A 19,708-nucleotide genomic window follows, 5' to 3' on the forward strand; every position below is an offset into this window, starting at 1 on the left:
ACTCCTGAAAGAAAGCAAAGACATAAATAATGGAATGAAATTCCATATTCACAGATTGGGTAACTTAATATTATTAAGATGTCAATACCACCCAAAGTGATCAATAGATTTAATGGAATCCCTACTAAAATCCCAATATTATCTTGTGCAGAAATATAAAGATCCATTCTAAAATTAATATGGAATCTCAAGGGATCCTGAACAGCCAAAAGAATATTGAAAAAGAACAAAGTTGAAGGTCTCACACTTCCTAATTTTAAAACTTACTACAAAGCTACAGTAATTAAAACAGCATGAAACTGGTGTAAGGACAGACATACACACCAACAGAATTAAAATGGAGCTCAGAAGTAAACCCTCACATATATGCTCAAATGATTTTTGACAGGGGTGCCAAGACCAACCAATGGGGAAAAGACAGTCTTTTGAACAAATGGTGTTAGGAAAATGGGATATCCACATGCAAAACAGTGAAGCTGGACCCTTACCTAACACCATACACAAAAATTAACTCCAAAAAGTGACTCAAAATGAATCAAAGACCTAGATGTAAGAGCTAAAACTATAAAAACTCTTAGAGACATAGGTGGCAATGGTTCCTTATATATGACACCAAAGGCAAAGACACCAAAAGAAAAGATAGACAAATTGAACCTCATGAAAATTTAAAATTTTCTGATCAACGGACACTATGAACAGAGTAAAACGGTCCACAGAATGGGAGAAAATATCTGATAAAGGATTAGTACCCAGAATATACAGAAAAGTTGTAAAACTCAACAACAAAACAACCCAATTCAAAAATGGAAATAAGAAGCCGGGCGCAGTGGCTCATGCCTGTAATCCCAGCATTTTGGGAGGCGGAGGCGGGCAGATCACGAGGTCAGGAGATCGAGACCATCCTGGCTAACATGGTGAAACCCCATCTCTACTAAAAATACAAAAAATTAGCTGGGCGTGGTGGCAGGTGCCTGTAGTCCCAGCTACTCGGGAGGCTGAGGCAGGAGGATGGCGTGAACCCGGGAGGCGGAGCTTTCAGTGAGCCGAGATCACGCCACTGCACTCCAGCCTGGGCGACAGAGCGAGACTCCATCTCAGAAAAAAAAAAAAAAATGGAGATAAGGAGGGGTGAGTGAAAAAAAAATGGAGAAAATACTTGAATAGAAATTTCCCCAAAGATATACAAATGGCCAGTAAGCACATGAAATGATACTTAAAGTCACAAATCATTAGGGAAAGCATATCAAATGAGATACTACTTCACGCCCATTAGAATGGCTACCACCAAAAAAAAAAAAACAAAAACAAGTGCTGGTGAGGATGTAGGAAAACAAATTTTTTTTTTTTTTTTGAGAGGGAGTCTCACTCTGCTGCCCAGGCTGGAGTGCAGTGGCGTGATCTCGGCTCACTGCAAGCTCCGCCTCCTGGGTTCACGCCATTCTCCTGCCTCAGCCTCCCAAGTAGCTGGGACTACAGGCGCCTGCCACCACGCCCAGCTAATTTTTTCTATTTTTAGTAGAGATGGGGTTTCACCATGTTAGCCAGGATGGTCTCGATCTCCTGACCTCGTGATCCACCCGCCTCGGCCTCCCAAAGTGCTGGGATTACAGGCATGAGCCACCACACCCGGCTCTGAAAAATTTTAAACTTTGTTTATTGTTGGTAAGAATGTGAAAGGATGCAGTTCTGTGGAAAACAGTGTATGTCAGGTCCTCAAAAAACTAAAAATAGATTTACTATATCATCTAGTAATTCTACTTCTGAGCATATACCCAAAAGAGTTGAAAGTAGGGTCTTGAATAGATATTTGTTGTGCACTCAGGTTCAGAGCAGCATTATTCGAAATAGGCAAAAGGTGGAGGCACCCCAAGTATCCATTGACACATGATAGATAAGCAAAATGCAGCACATACAAGGAAATACTAATCAGCCCTAAAAAGGAAATTCTGACATATGCTCCAACATTGATGAACCTTGAGAATATTATGCTAAGTGTGAAATAAGCTAGCTACAAAAAGACAAATACTTATTATTCTACTTACATGAGGTACCTAGAGTGGTCAAATTCATACAGACAGGAAGTAGAATGGTGGTTTTGAGGGGCTGGGGAAGGGAAAATGGGAAGTTATTGCTTGACAGGTACAGAATTTCAGTTTTGCAAGATTGAAGAGTTCTGGAGACGAATGGTGGTGATGGTTACATAACAATACGAATCTACTTAATACCATTGAAGTATACACTAAAAATGGTTAGGATAGTAAATTTCATGTTAAGTATATTTCATCAGATTTTTTTAACATTTTTAAATAAACCATAAAAAACTATGGTGCACTCACCCAGTATAGCACTACTCAGTAGTAAAAGGAATGAACTATATATACACACAGCATGGATGATTCTCAAGATAATTATGCTGCATGAAAGAAACCAGACCAAAAGAGAGTATAAATACTTTATGATTCCAATTGTGTTAATTCTAGAAAAGGCAAACAAATCTAAAGTAAAAAATGTAAATCAATGGTTTCCTAGGGAAGGCAAGGAGGGAATGTAAAGGGGCATGAGGTAGCTTTGCAGGTGATGGATACGTTCATTATCATGATTATGGTATTGGTTCCCTGAGTGTACATAATATGTGTACAAAACTTACCAAATATGAATAATTATTGCATGACAATCACATATCAACAAAGCATTAAAAGAAACTGTTGCACATAAAAATCCAACTTCCTACTCATTTTAGAAAATCTGATTTGGCAACCCTATATTGACTCTGTCATCTCTTTCTTCTTGCCTTGGGAGCAAAGAATGGCTGGCTACGTCATAGATACTACAGTCCCTATAGTATAGGATCTGCTTTTTCTCAGTCCCTATTTTCCTGCCAGCACAGCACTGGCCTTGAGATGCACAGCACGGAGATGGTAATCCACAAAACCAAAACCTTTAGATTATTTGCTCTGCCAGTAAACATTAGTCATAGGACAGAGGTCTGAGGTCCTGAGAATTTCTGCAAACCCTGAATCCTGCACAGCCACATTCAAGGGAGCATTCACGGATGCACATTTAGCACAGTTCCATTTCTGCTGGTTTGCTATAATCTTGCCTACTCCCTATTAATCACATCCAGTGTTTCTGTACAAATTATGGTCCCAGCTGGGCCTGGTATGTCTTACAGTTAAGAGATACCTGCCTAATGCTGAACTTCAGGGCATATGGCTCCTTGGCAGGTGCTAAACAGCATCTGCTTTACAGTGTTGGGGAATATGGGGCACCCCCTGGGAATAAGGGACCCAATTCATGCTGTTCCCACATGCACTGGAGGTTGTCACAACTGCCCCCTCCTCGGGATAAAAATTCACGCCATTCAGACCACAATATTATACCCATAAATTCCTACAATTTTTCCTAGGAGGCCTTGGTGGCAATGCAAATGAGGTCAAATCTGGATTGACAGTTGTTTCTCTGCCATCCTCCTGTCCCCTCCAAGATAATCTGGAGACCCCTTCAGTTTGGTAGATCTTAACTCTGTTCTTGAACCACCCCACACAGTGATCAGAACATGGAAGACTAAAGGCGGCTTTATCATAAGGCCATTATCATCACATGAACCAGGGCAATAAATAGGAGATAAGTTGTTGTGTAGAGTAACATGAAGGCTGGACAAATCCTTCACAGGCATAACATGAGACCAACAATGTCCCAGAAAAAGGGAAACCTTCTCTAGAACAAGCTGTTGGCAAAACCCTGCTCAGGTCTTCACAGCCAAAAGCTGGTCATGTCCATGGCTAAACCAGCCATACATGGCGGGAATGACATCTTCCCAAGGCTTCAGACTACTCCTAATTCCCTTTAGGGATTGGAAAGAGAGAGGAGAGGTCTGCCTTCCCTGAGCACAGTGGAGTGGTGGACACACTCTTTGGAGAGCTGCAGTGTGTGGTGCTGACATGGCTTCTATCACAACCCCAGCAGTGAAAAAATGCTGATAAAATCCACAGTAAGAGAATGTAACTTGTCTCCAGAAAGCTTCCAACACAGCTAGCATTCCTAGGGAACCTCCCCAGGGTGGGTACTTGGATGAACAAGTTTCAACTTGTAGTTGACAGTGCCCTGATAAGGTCTGTTCTCAGAGCTTCTCTCTGGTGTGTGCTGTGAACAGGGAAGGAGCACATTCTCCATGCTCCTTTCTCTGGTGTGAATCTTCTGATGCCGAATGAGGGTAGGCCTTTGGTTGAAGGCTTTCCCACATTCGCTGCATTCGTAAGGCCTATCTGGTTTGTGAACTTTCAGGTGCTGCCTCAGATTGGACCTCTGCCTGAAGGTTTTCCCACATTCGCTGCACTCATAAGGCCGCTCGCCGGTGTGAAGTCTCCGGTGGTTATTGAGGCTGGAGCTTTGGTTAAAGAATTTCCCACATTCACTGCACTGGTAAGGCCGTTCACCAGTGTGAAGTCTCCGATGGCTATTGAGGCTGGAGCTCTGGCTAAATAACTTCCCACATTCATTGCATTCATAAGGCCGCTCACCAGTGTGAACTCGCTGATGTTTCATGAGGTCAGAGCTTCGGCTGAAGGCTTTCCCACACTCACCACACCCGTGAGGCCGCTCGCCAGTGTGAACTATCTGATGTTGAATGAGGCTGGCAATGTGGCTGAAGAATTTCCCACATTCGTTACACTTGTAAGGTCTTTCTCCAGTGTGAACTCTCCAATGTTTAATTAGGCTGGAGTTACAGTTGAAAGATTTCCCACATTCACTGCACTCATGGGCACTTCTGCCCGTATGAACCCTCTTATGATGAATGAGGTTGGAACGCTGGCTGAAGAACTTCCCACAGTCGCTGCACTCGTATGGCTTTTCACCAGTGTGAACCCTCTTATGCTGAATGAGGTTGGAGCTTCGGCTGAAGAATTTCCCACAGTCACCACACACGTGAGGGCTTTCACCGGTGTGAACCCTGCGATGTTTAACAAGGCTGGAGTGCTGGCTGAAGAATTTTCCACATTCACAGCACTCATACGGTTTTCCTCTATTGTGAACTTTCTGGTGTTGAGTGAGGTCAGCAGCATAAGTGAAGAAGATTCCACATTTGCTGCATTCATAAGGCCTTTCTCTGCTGTGGATTCTCTGGTGCTGAACAAGAGTGGATTTGTTATTGAAGGCATCCCCAGATTCACAGCACTTGTTATGCCTTAGTGCAATGTGAAAATCCACCACACCTTCGGTGGCCTCGTGCGGCTCCCCATCGCTGGGAGTGACCTCACACTGCAGAAACCCTGCTGTGGCCACAAAGTCCTTCCCACCTTCCCTGCAGGTGGAAAGCTGATCTGATGTGTGGTCTCTGCAGGTCTTTACAGGGGAAGCCTGGCCCTCCTCCCTTCTGATAGGGTTGTGTACGTTCTGCTGCACCTGTTTCTGGGGAAGGTTTGCACTGAACTCAGAGCCTTTCACATATGCCTCACACACAAATGGTTTCTGCCTGGGATGTGTTGTCTGGTGTTCAGCCAAATGCAAAATGTCTTTCAAACGTAGGCCACATATGTCACAGGGGCAGGTCTTCTGGGGGCACAGAGTTGCCTTGGGACTCCTGTCCTGTGCCACTCCTTCTACAGAAACATTATGCTCAGAAGGTAAGTCCTTGCCCTCTGTTCCACAGCAAAAATCTGAAAGCAGAGAAATGCTGGTGAAGTTCGTATAAACTTTAATAGAAGGAAAGAGCCCCATCACCTATGCTTGACTGACCCAAGAATAAGCCCATGGGATTGCTGGCAACACAAGAAGGCTCAGGTTAGGGTAAGGAATAATCTGCTCCGCCATTCTGTGCCTGGCCAGGTCACAAAATACAGGAAGCCTTATCAGGACCAGGGACACAAGGATGGGGGACAGTATTGGGCAGAGAGGCAGGGTCTCCCACTCACTTCTCTTTAAAGGCCTTTTGGCAGGGCCTGGGCTGCTGGTAACCTGTGAGGGCTATGCAGTGAGAGCATCTAGACCCAGCAAAACCTGCAACTGAGTAGCTGGTGTTCAAGCACATCAAGGAAAAGCACGTATCTCACAACACATTAAGTGTAGGCCAGTGTTGGAAAGTGCCGCAGAGGAAGCTGAAAGAGAGAAACGGAGGCCAGAAAAGTGGGGCACAGCCAAGGGGCCCAACTCAGAATAGTAATGACAAGTAGATAATGTGTCAAGCACGGGGAAGGAAAAGCAGAGACGTGGTCTGGCTACTGGCATTGATATCAAATGATGATGAATAGGAGAGAAGATGCTGGTATGATGTAAACACAGTGGTGATGTCACATCCTCCCCTAGCTCCCATCACTGCTTACCAGAGCCAGGCCTGCCATAAGCCCCTCTGGCCATGGCTGAAGTCATATCCACACTGTCAGGCACCCAGGGCTCTTTCCCCATCTCCAACTGGGAAACGATGTGGGACCTGAAAGATATAAGTCCTAAGGGAAAGACAGAGTGGGTCAGTGGCCAGCACCTGCCCAGTTGAACTGCCCCATGATAGACTACAGGACAGGAAACTCCGTATGACACAGGGACATTGGCTGGTCACGGCAAGCAGTAACCACATCAGTGATTGGAATTCCTGGCAGTCAGGCTTAGGAAATATTAGCAAGAGGAAAGGCACAGAATCTAAACCACAGAACCGTCAGATCTGGATAATCACCCAGGAGGGAATGGCCGAGTCAGAGGTAGTCACGCAGCTAACCGCAAGACCCCTCATGCCTGGAGCTTCCCTGCAAGGCTTCAGGCAGCAGGTGTGGGGGCCGCTCAGGGAGAGGAGGGAACAATGCACATAGCTCAGCCCCAGAAGCCACAACACACATACGAGGGAAGTGGGGATGGAAGCAGTGCCAGCGGTCTGGCTGTGGGAAGGAAAGAGCTGTTTCTTGGGCAAAGGGGACAGGCAGAGAGGAGCTCGGGACACCGGGGTAGGGGTGACAGCCTTACCCAGCGAGGCTATAAGTGCAAAGTTTTCCAGCATCACATCGCAGTACAGGAGTCTCTGAGCCTCATCGAGAAGCACCCACTCCTCCTGGGAGAAGTAAATGGTCACGTCCTCAAAGGTCACGCAGCCCTGCCATGATGGGGACAGTTCGTTCCATGATCAGTCTCTGTCCTTGGGACTCCCTATCCATCCCCTGCTCACTCTCCTCCCCAGCTCCACAGCTCCAGGAGGTAGCAGGCCCTGGTTCTGTGGGCGCCTCATGTGACCACTGTGTCAGCCCACAGCAGCAACAGGCACCCTCTAAGCTCTGGGCCTGAAGTCCAGGGCCCAGCTCCCTCTTCTGCCAGCCTCTTCCCCTAGTGTCACCAATGTCATGCTTCTCAGATACAAATGTGGGCTTCTCCTTTAAACCCCAGTCCAGAGCCCTGGGGTGAACAGCTCACACTCCCTCCCACGTGTGTTTCACTCTTTGGACTGCACCACCCTCACAGCTCCAGACCTTCACCACGGCCTCCCATTGCCACTGCTACCTTCTCCCCATCCTGGCCCCTATCCTAGCCATCTCCATGGGCTCCCACGTGTCACTCTGCACATGGCATCCAGAGAGTGCCTGGCAAACACAAGCACCATCCCAGCGTGCCCCAGACCTTTGATGGCCTCCACTGCCAAGGGCAACACCCAGGTAAGGGGGAGAGGGAGCGCTCCACCCTTGCCTTGGAGCCCCCTAGCTCCCCTGGCCTGGCTTCAACCTAAGCCACCCACGGCACACATGGATGTCACATACGCTTGGCCTTCTTTGTTGCACATTCTGACCCTGTCATCACTCACACTCATTAAAAAAAAAAAAAAAAAAAAAAGCCAACCCCTCTGGCCATCCTAACCCCCACCCACCTAAGCCCAGCAACTCTGCCAACTGACTCCTCTTGCCTCAAGCTAATTCCCCAGCCTGAGGACAAACCCCATCAAGGGTCACCACAGAAGCCTGGTGAGAACATAGGTGAGTGTGTAAGCACCAGCACAGGCCTCACTGCAATATTACCTCCTCTACTGCTAAGCCTCAGCATCCATCTCATTCATGTCTACACTCTTTGGGATGATCTGGCCACCTGCCAGACCCTCTGATACACCCACATAGCCCCTCCATCACCACCATGACCACTACTGTTCCTCACCTGTCTTTATGATGCCAAACAAGCCACAGTCCCCAAGCAAGAACCCTGCTCTCAGTTTTCCAGCCCCACTTTCCTCTTTTTTTTAACATCATTCTCACCATGACCTGAAGTTTCACCTCCTAAATCTCACACACAGCTATATTCCCGTCCACACACCAGATGTCACATTTTGGATGTTTCTAACTGTTGAAATAAACAAAGACCAATGAAATGAGAAAAGCCAAGGCTACTTACTCAAAGCTCACTATAGCAAGACAGACTCAATGCAAGCCGGGAGTGGGAGAGTTTTATAGCAAAAGAAAAGGAAGGCTTCAGGCGTGCCCTGGTTGGAGGCTCCTGTTCGTAGGTGGGTGAACTAGAAGTGGGCATCCTATGTGATTGGTTAGGGTGCGTATCTGCCTTTCTCTGGTTGTTCTTAAATCAGAAGCAGGAGCAAAAATGAGGAAAGCTGTCTGTTATTAATCAAACCCTGGCCATTTGGGACTGCTCATTACAGAAGTTATTGTTTTAACTTCCTGGATTGTCAGTCCAGATAGCAATCTGGCTTCCTGTGGGTCTGACAGACAGCAGGCTGGCTTCCTGCTGTATGGGTTGTTTATTGTAGATAAGGGGGTTGGTTTCCTGGGCAGGTTCTGGGGCAGAGTTCTATTTGTATACATGATCTGGCCATTGTTCGAATGAATATCCAGTCTCTCATTACCTTAACAACTCCCTCAGAACACCCGAACTGTGTGTTCAGCAGCCCACTCTTCAACTCCATTTGGGGGTCTCTGGGACATCACAGGCTCAACTTGGCCAAAACCTAACTTCTACTGCTTCCACGGAAAATTCCTCCTACAACCAACTTCTCAGTTCATAAAGCTGGATTCATCAAACCAAAAACCATGGATTCTTCCCTCCTCTTTCTCACCCTCCACATGGGAAAATTTGGTCAGCTTGACTTAAAAGACATCAAGTTCCCAATCACTTCCTCTACCTCCAGTCCTCACTCTGGTCCGGCCAGCCGCAGCACTGGCCTGGGCTATTCCATTAGGCTACTCCTTGGCATCCCTGCTTGCGGCTCACTCCATATTCAGTTCTCCACTGTGCATCCACAGGGAGCCTGTTAAGACCTGAGTCACAGCATCTTCCTCCTCTGCCCTAAACCTTCCATGGCTCCCAACACCCTCAGAACAGAGGCCCAGCTCTGCCTTTCTGAGCTGTCTTCAGCCCACCTGCTCTCTGGTTCCAGCAGACATAATATTAATAACACTGACCTGGGTGGGGTTCCTTGAACACTCCCAACTCAGTCTCCACACCGTGCCCCACCCCACCCCCAAGCTTTTGCGCATGCTGGTTCCTGTGCCTACAAAGCCCTTTCTCCCTCCATCCCATTACATTTCAGCAACGGAAGCCACTTTATATAAACCCTGCCCTGATTCAGGATCCTAGCTGGGAGCGACTCCCTTCCAGGGTCCCCTGACTCAAAAGCAAGGAAATGGGAAAGGCGAAAGTCCTAGAACAAAGCCATCTTTTGCGTCTCAACACCGAGAACAGAAGCGTGGGGGGCCGACAGCGAAGGGCCTAACGTCCAAGCACTCACCTGCGCGGGGTCCCGCAGCGCCGCCGCCGCCATCGGAGTCTGTGGTCAGAGCAGGGCCCCACGGTGCGGGCGACCACGGGGCGGGGGTAGGGGGTCTCGCAGGCTGAGGCTACCACCCACCTGGCCGTGCCCCAGACGAGGTGTGACCCCGGGCTGAGGGTCGCACTCCTAGCCTCAGTCTCCCCCGTGCAAAATGCGCAAGGGGCTCGGGGCGCAGGCTCCGGGGGCGCCGAGAGCGCGCAGCGCCGCTGGGTACCCCCGTTGCAAGAGGTCACGGCTGGTGCAAAGGTGCGGAGGGGGTCCCGGCCTCACTGTCCCCCTTGCAGTCCGGGAAAGCCGGCGCGGCAGCTTCACGGGCGCAGCCCCACCCGTCCCGCCCCCAACTCGGGGTCCCCAGCTCCTGGGGACTCAGCCTCCCCGCCGGGAAATGACCTGCGAGGCTGCAGTGCAGGAAGTTCCGGCCCCCACCGTGGCGGCCGGGAGAGTCGCCCTCTCCCGTACTGTCATTGGCCTGGCGCCAGCCGCTGGTGCACAGGCAGGGCCTGGGGATCGCGAGTTTCTGCCCAGCCTCTCGTCAGGCTGAGGGTCCAGGACGGGAAGGAGAGCGGATCTCGTCGGGTCTCCACCGCCGCCGCCTGCAGCCCTCGGGCCTTCCCCTTAAAGGGGCCGCTCCCGAGCCTGCGGCCGCCCGCGCTAAACCCCGCCCACCCTCCGAGGTCCAGGAGGAGAGGCCCAGTGCTCTTCCTGCGCGTGTGGGCATCGGCCAGCAGCTTCACCCCTAAGGGACCTAAATTCACACTGGAAAATGGGGATAGTACCCAATGGGCGGGGTCTTTGCGTTGTAATATTAAATGTCGCTCTGATTCAGGGCTTCTCAAACCAGCAACATCAGCATCACCTGGGGACTGGCTGAAAATGCAGGTTCTGGGGCAACAACTTAAATCTAAGGACTCAGAAATTCTGGGGATGGGATTCAGCCTTCTCTACTTTTTGGGGAGGGGGAGGGGGGGATGGGTCTCGTTCTGTTGTCCAGGCTGGAGTGCAGTGGCCTGATCATAGCTCACTGCAGCCTCCATCTCGGGCTCAAGCTATCCTCCTGCCTCAGCCTACCAGGTAGATGGGATACAGGCGTGCACCATCATACACAGCTAATTTTAAAATTTTTTGTAGAGACTGGATCTCCCTGTGTTGCCTAGGCTGGTCTCAAACTCCTGAGCTCAAGTGATCCTCTCACCTCGGCCTCCCAAAGTGTTGGGAATTGCAGGAGTGAGCCACGGTGCCAGGCCTCCTTCTCTGTTTTAACAAGCCCTCTGGGGACTCCAATGCTGGCTCCAACTTTACAGCAGGGACTCTCATTGAAATCCAGTAAATAAAATGGGAAAAATAACACTACATTGTTGCAGGAAGTCAGGGACCCCGAACGGAGGGACCTGCTGAAGCCGTGACAGAAGAACATTAATTGTGAAGATTTCATGGACATTTATTAGTTCCCCAAATTAATACTTTTATAATTTCTTATGCCTGTCTTTACTGCAATCTCTGAACATAAATTGTGAAGATTTCATGGACATGTATCGCTTCCCCAATCAATACTCTTGTGATTTCCTATGCCTGACTTTACTTTAATCTCTTAATCCTGTCGTCTTCGTAAGCTGAGGATGTATGTCACCTCAGGAACCTGTGATGATTGCGTTAACTGCACAAATTGTTTGTAGGGCATGTGTGTTTGAACAATATGAAATCTGGGCACCTTAAGAACAGGATAACAGCGATTTTCAGGGAACAAGGGAGATAACCTTAAAGTCTGGCTGCCTGTGGGATGGGCAGGACAGAGCCATATTTCTCCTATTACCAAAAACGGGTAAGAGAAATATCGCTAAATTCTTTCCCCAGTAAGGAATATTAATAATTAACAGCCCTGGGAAAATAATGCATTCCAAGGGCAGTGCCTCTAAAATGGCTGCCCTGGGAGTGTCTGCCTTATGCAGATGTAGATAGGGATGAAACACACCCTAGTCTCCTGCAGCGCCCCCAGGCTTGCTAGGATTAGGAAATTCCAGCCTGGCGAACTCTAGTCAGACCAGTTCTCTGCTCTTGAACCCTGTTAAGATGTTTATAAATGACAATGCGTGCACAGCAGGACATGGAAGCTCATGAGTGATTCTAGTTTTGCCCTGACCTTGTGATCTCGCCCTGACCTTCTGCCTTGTGATCTTTTGTTGCCCTTAAAGCATGTGATCTCTGTGACCCACACCCTATTCGTACACTCCCTCCCCTTTGAAAATTGCCAATAAAAACTTGCTGGTTTTATGGCTCGGGGGCATCACGGAACCTGCTGACATGTGATGTCTCCCCCAGACACCCAGCTTTAAAATTTATCTCTTTTGTACTCTTTCCCTTTATTTCTCAGACCAGCCGACACTTAGGGAAAATAGAAAAGAACCCACATTGAATTATCAGGGGTGGGTTCCCCCGATACTACATGTCATATGGTGAAACCACCTTTGTAAAAATTATAACTGAGAAAATTATGACAGTGAGAGATCTGACCTAACCAACTCCACCTTGCTTCTAACCTCCAAGCTGTCCTTGTTCATTCCTGAGCATAGGCCTAACTAACTTTGGGAGAAACTTAGTTTACAGTTTAACTTTGAAACAAAGATAACAGCCCTTTCCCTCTAGGCCGGGCATGGTGGTTCACCCCTGTAATCCCAGCACTTTGGCAGGCCGAGGCAGGCGGATCACGAGTTCAGGAGATCGAGACCATTCTGGCTAACATGGTGAAACCCTGTCTCTACTAACAATACAAAAAATTAGCCAGGTGTGGTGGTGGGCACCTGTAGTCCCAGCTACTCAGGAGGCTGAGGCAGGAGAATGGCATGAACCCCGGGAGGTGGAGCTTGCAGTGAGCTGAGATCGCCTCCAGCCCGGGCAACAGAGCGAGACTCCATCTCAAAAACAAAAACAAACAAAAAAACCCAGCCCTTTCCTGAAACAAACCCTCTTCTTGTCTGGGGACCAGACTGCCTTTGTAGGATTAACAAAAGCCACAAGATTAGAGAGTATGGTTTAGGAGGCATGCAGCCAGGGGCCAGGGGTCACAAGATTTTAAACCTTCCCAATTGCTCCTGGGGATAACATCACTATTGTAAAACCTAAGATTGGTGCTCGAGATATTTTTCAGACCCAGCACTCGATGGATCAGCTAGTGCCACCCAGATTGATAAACTGGGTCATCTGGTCCTGTGGTCCCCACCCTGGAATTTACTCAGTGCAGTTAGTCAACTTTGACTCCCTGTGATTTCATCTCTAACCCAACTAATCAGCACTCCCCACTACCTGGCCCCCCCACCCACCAAATTATCCCTGAAAACCTCTGATCACTGAATTTTCAGGGAGATCAAGTTGAGTAATAACTCTGTTTCTCCCATGGCATGGCTGGCCCTGTGTCAGTTAAAGACTTTGTTTACTGCAATGCCATGGTCTTTTTGTAGCAGGCAAAAAGAACCCATTGGGTGGTTGCAATGGTAGATAACAGGGCCCAGGACAGAATTCCTGCTGAGTGCATAAAAGCTATTGTCATTACCAACATCAACATCACAAGAATCTTACAAACACTGCTGTGGGGCGGCAGGGAAGAGACACCTCTGTGCAGTCTTTTGGATGTTTGTCAAAATATACAATGACTCTAACTCAGCAAGTACCGCCTCAGAGGGAATAGTTATGATTTTTACATGAAAGCACACCATAGTAACATTTGCCTACTTGATTTTATTTTATTATTTTCTTATAGCTGCATTTTTTTGTTTTTCTAAACTTATAAAATAATATATAATTATTGTATGCAACATGATGTTTTGAAATATAGATACATTGTGGAATTGATAGGGACAGGAGGTAGGGAAATTCTGGGCAGAAGAGGCCGGGTCCATCAAGCTGAAAAGCTTGATACCACGGCCCAAAGTGAGAACTTACATCCCTGTTTTCCCACTCAAATGTTGCCTTTTCCAAAACCACCCATGGCTCACCCTGCTGCCCATCCTATGCCCATAAAAACCCCAGGCTCAGCCGGCAGAGAGAAGAAAAGCAGCTGGACATTGGAGACTGTGGTTGGATGTTGGAGAGAAGCAGCCTGACTTCAAAGGGACAGCTTGACAGCGTAGCTTTGGAAAGGATGGCCAGGGATGGCCAAACTTCAGGGGATGATTACCTTCCTGCTCCATCCCCTTTTCAGCTCCTCTTCCTGCTGAGAGCCACTTTCACCGGCAATAAAATCCCCTGCATTTACCATCTTCAATTTGTTTGTGTGACCTCATTCCTCCTGGATGCCAGACAAAAACTTGGGTGCCATGAGTGTGGGTACAAAAGGCTGTCGCACTGACCCTCCACTGAGCTGTTAACACTTAAGCTATGCATGGATGGCAAAGCTAAAAGGGCACTGTAACACTTCGTCAGGGGCTTCAGGGGTCACAGCACCTTCCCCTAGATGCTGCCGTGGGGCCAGTATGGAATTCGCTCTTGCCAGCACCCAAAAGCACTCACCCTGTCTCATGCACCCACTCACCTGTGCTCCCCTCCCCATGAGGGGTGGAACAACAAGTGAGTGGAGTTCGTCCCTGCCAGCACCCATGTACTCTAGTTCCCATCCAAGAAGGGGTCAGGGAAATATCCTGCTTCAGAATGACTAAATCAAGCTCATTAACATATGCATCACTTCACATTGTTTTGTTTTGAGACAGGGTCTCATTCTCTCACCCAGGCTGGAGTATGGTGGCACTATCATGGCTCACAGCAGCCTTGACCTCTTGAGCTCAAGCCATCCTCCCACTTCAGCCTCCCGAGAAGTTGAGACTACAGACGTGCACCACAACACCCAGCTAGTTTTTTGTATCTTCTGCAGAGATGGGGTTTCACCATGTTGTCTAGGCTGGTCTCAAACTCCTGGGCTCAAGCACTCCTCCTTGCCTTGGTCTCCCAAAGTGCTGCGATTACTGGTGTGAGCCATGGCACCAGCCTTAGTTATCTTTTTTGTGTTGAGAAGACTTAAAATCTACTCTTTAAGCATTTGTCAAGAATACACCGTAACTACAGTCACCAGGTTGTACAATAGATCTCTTGAACTTATTCCTCCTAGCTACCTGAAATTTTATATCCTTTGACCAACATTGCCCCACTCCCACCACCTGGCAACCTCAGCCTCTGGTAACCAACATTTCACTCTATTTCTATGAGACAACTTTTTTAGGTTCCATATATGAGTGGGATTATGTAGTATTTGTCCTCTGTGCCTGACTTATTTCACTTAATATAATGTCCTCCGGTTCAACCTTGTTGTCCCAATTGACAGGATTTTCTTCTCTTTTATGACCGAATAGTATTCAGTTGTGTATCTCTACCACATTGTAAAAATCCGTTTATCTGTTGATGAGCACTTCAGTCGCTTGACTATTGTGAATAGTGCTGCAATGAATATGGCAGTGCAGATATCTTTTTGACATACCAATTTCAATTCCTTGGGATGTATACTCAGTAGTGGGATTCCTGGGTCATATGGTAATTTTATTTTTATTTTTATTGATTTATTTCTTTGGGACAGGGTCTTGCTCTAAAGCCCACTCTGGACTGCAGTGGCATGATCATAGCTCATTGCCATTTTGACCTCCCAGGCTCAAGTGATCCTCCCACCTCAGCCCCCTGAGTAGGTGGGACCACAGGAATGTGCCACCACACCCAGCTTATTTATTTATTTATTTATTTATTTTTGAGACAGGGTCTGGCTTTGTTACCCAAGCTGGAGTGCAGTGGTGCAGTCTTGGCTCACCGCAATCTCCATCCCCCAGATTCAAGCGATTCTACTGCCTCAGCCTCCCAAGTAGCTGGGACTACAGATGTGCGCCACTATACCTGGATATTTTTTGTATTTTTAGTAGAGACAGGTTTCACCATGTTGACCAGGCTGGTCTCTAACTCCTGACCTCAAGTGATCTGCCTGCCTCAGCCTCCCAAAGTACTGGCATTACAGGAGCGAGCCACTGCACCCAGCCACTAATTTATTTTTACCTGGAAAAGAAAAGAGGTTCATTTGGCTCAAGGTTCTACAGGCTGCACAGGAAACATGACATCAGCATCAGCCTCTGATGAGGCCTCAGGAAGCTTCCACTCATGATGGCAGGTGAAGGGGACCTGGTGTGTGGAGATCACATGGCAGGAAGCAAGGGAGAACTATTATTACTGTGGGGTCAGCACCAACACATTCATGAGGGATCCGCTCCCGTGAGCAAAACACCTCCCACTAGGCCCCACCTCCGACACTGGGGATCAGTTTGCAACCTGAGATTTGAAGGGGACAAATATCCAAATTATATCAGGTGGACAGCGTGGCTGAGGCTTTCCCTGCTTCAGACGGAATTGGACACAGGCTCTGGGAGAGAAGATACAAAGTGCTGAGACCAGCTCAGTCAGGGAGACCCTAACCCAGCGGCGCTAGAGGAATTAAAGACACACACACAGAAATATAGAGGTGTGGAGTGGGAAATCAGGGTTCTCACGGCCTTCAGAGCTGAGAGCCTCGAACAGAGATTTACCCACGTATTTATTAACAGCAAGCCAGTGATAAGTATTGTTTCTATAGATTATAGATTAACTAAAAGTATTCCTTATGGGAAACAAAGGGATGGCTGAAATAAAGGGATGGGTCTGGCTAGTTATCTGCAGCAGGAGCATGTCCTTAAGGCACAGATCGCTCATGCTATTGTTTGTGGTTTAAGAATGCCTTTAAGCGGTTTTCCGCCCCGGGCGGGCCAGGTGTTCCTTGCCCTCATTCCAGCAAACCCACAACCTTTCAACATGGGCGTCATGGCCATCATGAACATGTCACAGTGCTGTAGAGATTTTGTTTATGGCCAGTTTGGGGGCCAGTTTATGGCCAGATTTTGGGGGTCCTGTTCCCAACACAAAGGGGTGAGGAATGAGGTCGAGTGTTCCAACACAGTTTTAGCAAATGCAGGTACAGACACCCAGGGTGGGTGTAGCTGAAACGCATGCTTCATGGAGATGCACTCAGCTGAGATGCCTGGTGTGTGTGGGGAGGGTGGGTGCAGGTTAGCCTGAGCATGGTGGCCGCGTGGGATTCGGACACAGAAATGATTTGCAGGAGCCAGAGGAGGGTCAGTGTGCTAGTAACCTACTGCTGCACAACAAATTATCCAAAAACGCAGAGGCTTAAAACAACATCCTTTTATTATCTCTTCGTTTCTGTGGGTCTGGAACCCAGGCATGGCTCTGCTGGGTTCCCTGTTTCATGGTCTCTCCCAAGAATGCAATCAAGGTGCCAGCCAGGACAAATATCTCATCTCATGGCTCAATTGGAAAGGGGTCACTTCCAAGTTTATTCACTTCATACAACCTGTGGGACTGAGGGCCTCAGTTCTTCCCTGGCTTTTGGCCTGAAGCTGCTTTCAATTCCTTCCCTCTTGGGCCTTGCAGAATGGAGAGCTTGCTTCATTAAAGCACGCAAACCAAGAAGGCAGTTGAGTTTGCCATAAGACAGAAGTCACAATCTTTTGTAATCTCATCATGGAAGCCACCTCCCACCACCTTTGCCATATTCTTTGGGTTAGAAGCAAAGTCATAAAGTCGGGCCCACACTCAAGGGAAGAAAATGACACAAGGGCACCCAAACAGGAGGTGGAGGTTGTTGGAGGCCCTCTTAGAAGTCTGCCTAACACCAGTGGGGAGGTCCCGGGAGAAAAATATCTCAAACTACGCTCCCCCCGGGTCTGGACTCTCCTTGAGAACTATTTAAAGAGAGAATCTTTTAAGTGAATTAAGTGGCAAAGAAAAAAAGTTATAAAAATGCTAATACTCCAAAAACTTTCTGGGGAGTTCCTAATGGTTTATAAGCACTGTGCTTAGTTTCTTACGGGACTGCCTTTTAAAAATAGTAATTAATGGGCTGGGCGCGGTGGCTCACATCTGTAATCCCAGCACTTTGGGAGGCCAAGGCAGGCGTATCACCTGAGGTCAGGAGTTGCAGACCAGCCTGGCCAACATAGTGAAACCCCATCTCTACTAAAAATCCAAAATATTAGCTGGGCTTGGTCATGGGCACTTGTACTCCCAGCTACTCAGGAGGCTGAGGCAGCAGAATCACTTGAACTCAGGACGCAGAGATTGCAGCAAGCCACGATCGTGCCACTGCACTCCAGCCTGGGCAACAGAGTGAGACTCCATCTCAACAAAACAAAACAAAAAATAGTAATTAATGGAAAACAGGTAATTCACCTGTAATTTATCAAAACCAAAGGTTCCTCACCCCAACCCCTACACGGGGTCAAATTCAGTGTTTTGTCCTCAGGAAAAAGCTGACAGTGTTCTAGTTGTCTTTTGCTGCACCACAATCATCCCAAAGTTTCACAGCTTAGAGCGATGTGGGGGTTTTTTGGTTTGGGGTTTTTTGTTTGTGTGTTTTTTGAGACAGAGTCTATCACCAAGGCTGGAGTGCAGTGGTGTAATCACTGCTCACTGAAGCTTTGACCTCCCGGGTTCAAGCGATTCTCCCGCCTCAGCCTCCCTAGTAGCTAAGACCACAGGCTCACACCAACACACCTGGTTAATTTTTTTATTTTTTGTGGAGACAGGGTCCAGGCTCGTCTCAAACTCCTGGTCCCAAGCATTCATCCCATCCCAGCCTCCCAAAGTGCTGGGATTGCAGGCACGAGCCACTGCTCCAGAATCAAAGCAATGTTTATTCTGCTCACAAATCTACAACTTGGATAGGACTCACTGGGGCTCATGTCTGCTTCACTCAGCATCAGCTGGGCCACTTGAAGACAGGGAACTGGAACCTTCTGAAAGCTCTCTCACTTACAAGTCTGGCAATTGATGCTGGCTCTCAGATGGGGCTGTGACCAGGATACCTACAGGTGGCTTTTCTGTGCATCTGCTTGGGCTTCCTCACAGCATGGAGACTGGGTTCCGAGGATGAGCACCCTGAGAAAGAGAGAGCCAGGAAGAAGTTATCCCCTTTTATGACTTAGCCTTCAAAGTCACCTGGGGTCACTCCTGCCACAGTCTCAGGCCTGCTAGATTGAAGGGATGGGAACATAAATCCCATATCTCCATGAAGGATATCAAGTCATCGAGGTCATTGTAAGGAGGGCATGTGGCATGGGATATATCCGTGCATTCACCTTTGGAAAATACAATCAGCCACAGAGAGCAAACAACCCCACCACCATCCCACCCCTGAGCTTTCACGGGTGTCAGTGACAACAAGCATTGTAGGATGAAAAGAAGTCAGCAGTCATGAAAAAATAAGGCAGCAAGAAGTACAATCCTTTCCACCTCGTCTCCCATGAGAGCAGGAGGTTGGGAATGAATCCATCTGCCTGAACTAGAGAAGAGACGTGCAAGGTCACTGGGCCGAGCCTGTGGGTTTGGGTTTCTCAGCTGGCCTGTTACGATGAAGCTTGTTCTTGTCTATTGCTGCACACCAAATTACCATAAATTTAGCAGCTTTAAACAACACCCGTTTATTATCTCACAGTTTTGTAGGTCAGGAGTCCAAGCAGGCTTGGCTGGGTTCTGCTCCGGTCATTACAGGGCTGAAATCCAGGTGTCCGCCAGAAATTCTGTTAGCCAGGGCTTCATCAGTTCTTCTCGGCAGGGCGCTGCTAGGGAGGTCCTGACCACCAGAGGGCACTAGAACCACAATCCCGGTCCCAGGGAACTTTGCTTGTGCTCCCGCCCCTTTCTGTCAAAATGCTGTCCGGCCACCAGCGGCAGCAGCGTCTGGGAACTTGTTTGAAAAGCAGAACCTCAGGACTTAAAACCAGACCTGCTGAATCAAAATCTGCATTTTGTCAACTCCTCCACCCAGGCAATTCGTGTACACCCTTGAGGGCCAGGCTGTAACTCAGTGGTTCTCTACCTTGGCTGCGTGTTAGAACCACCAGAGGAAGTGTGTGTGTGTGTGTGTGTGTGTGTGTGTGTGTGTGTTTGAGA

The 19,708-nt window shown here is 48.2% G+C and overlaps 1 protein-coding gene across 1 annotated transcript; it reads right to left on the reverse strand.

Moving 5' to 3' along the window:
• Positions 1–2,438: 2,438 nt before the first annotated feature.
• On the reverse strand, positions 2,439–10,386 carry ZNF792 (zinc finger protein 792). The gene is made up of 4 exons (XM_524215.8): positions 9,704–10,386; positions 6,952–7,078; positions 6,321–6,443; positions 2,439–5,657 (listed from the first exon to the last, which is right to left on the reverse strand). Exons 1-4 carry the CDS (start codon positions 9,734–9,736, stop codon positions 4,042–4,044), a joined length of 1,899 nt encoding a protein of 632 aa, XP_524215.3. The 5' UTR covers positions 9,737–10,386; the 3' UTR covers positions 2,439–4,041.
• Positions 10,387–19,708: the final 9,322 nt, after the last annotated feature.

The sequence above is a fragment of the Pan troglodytes genome, chromosome 20, assembly GCF_028858775.2.
Source record: "Pan troglodytes isolate AG18354 chromosome 20, NHGRI_mPanTro3-v2.0_pri, whole genome shotgun sequence".
NCBI classification, from domain to species: Eukaryota; Metazoa; Chordata; class Mammalia; order Primates; family Hominidae; genus Pan; species Pan troglodytes.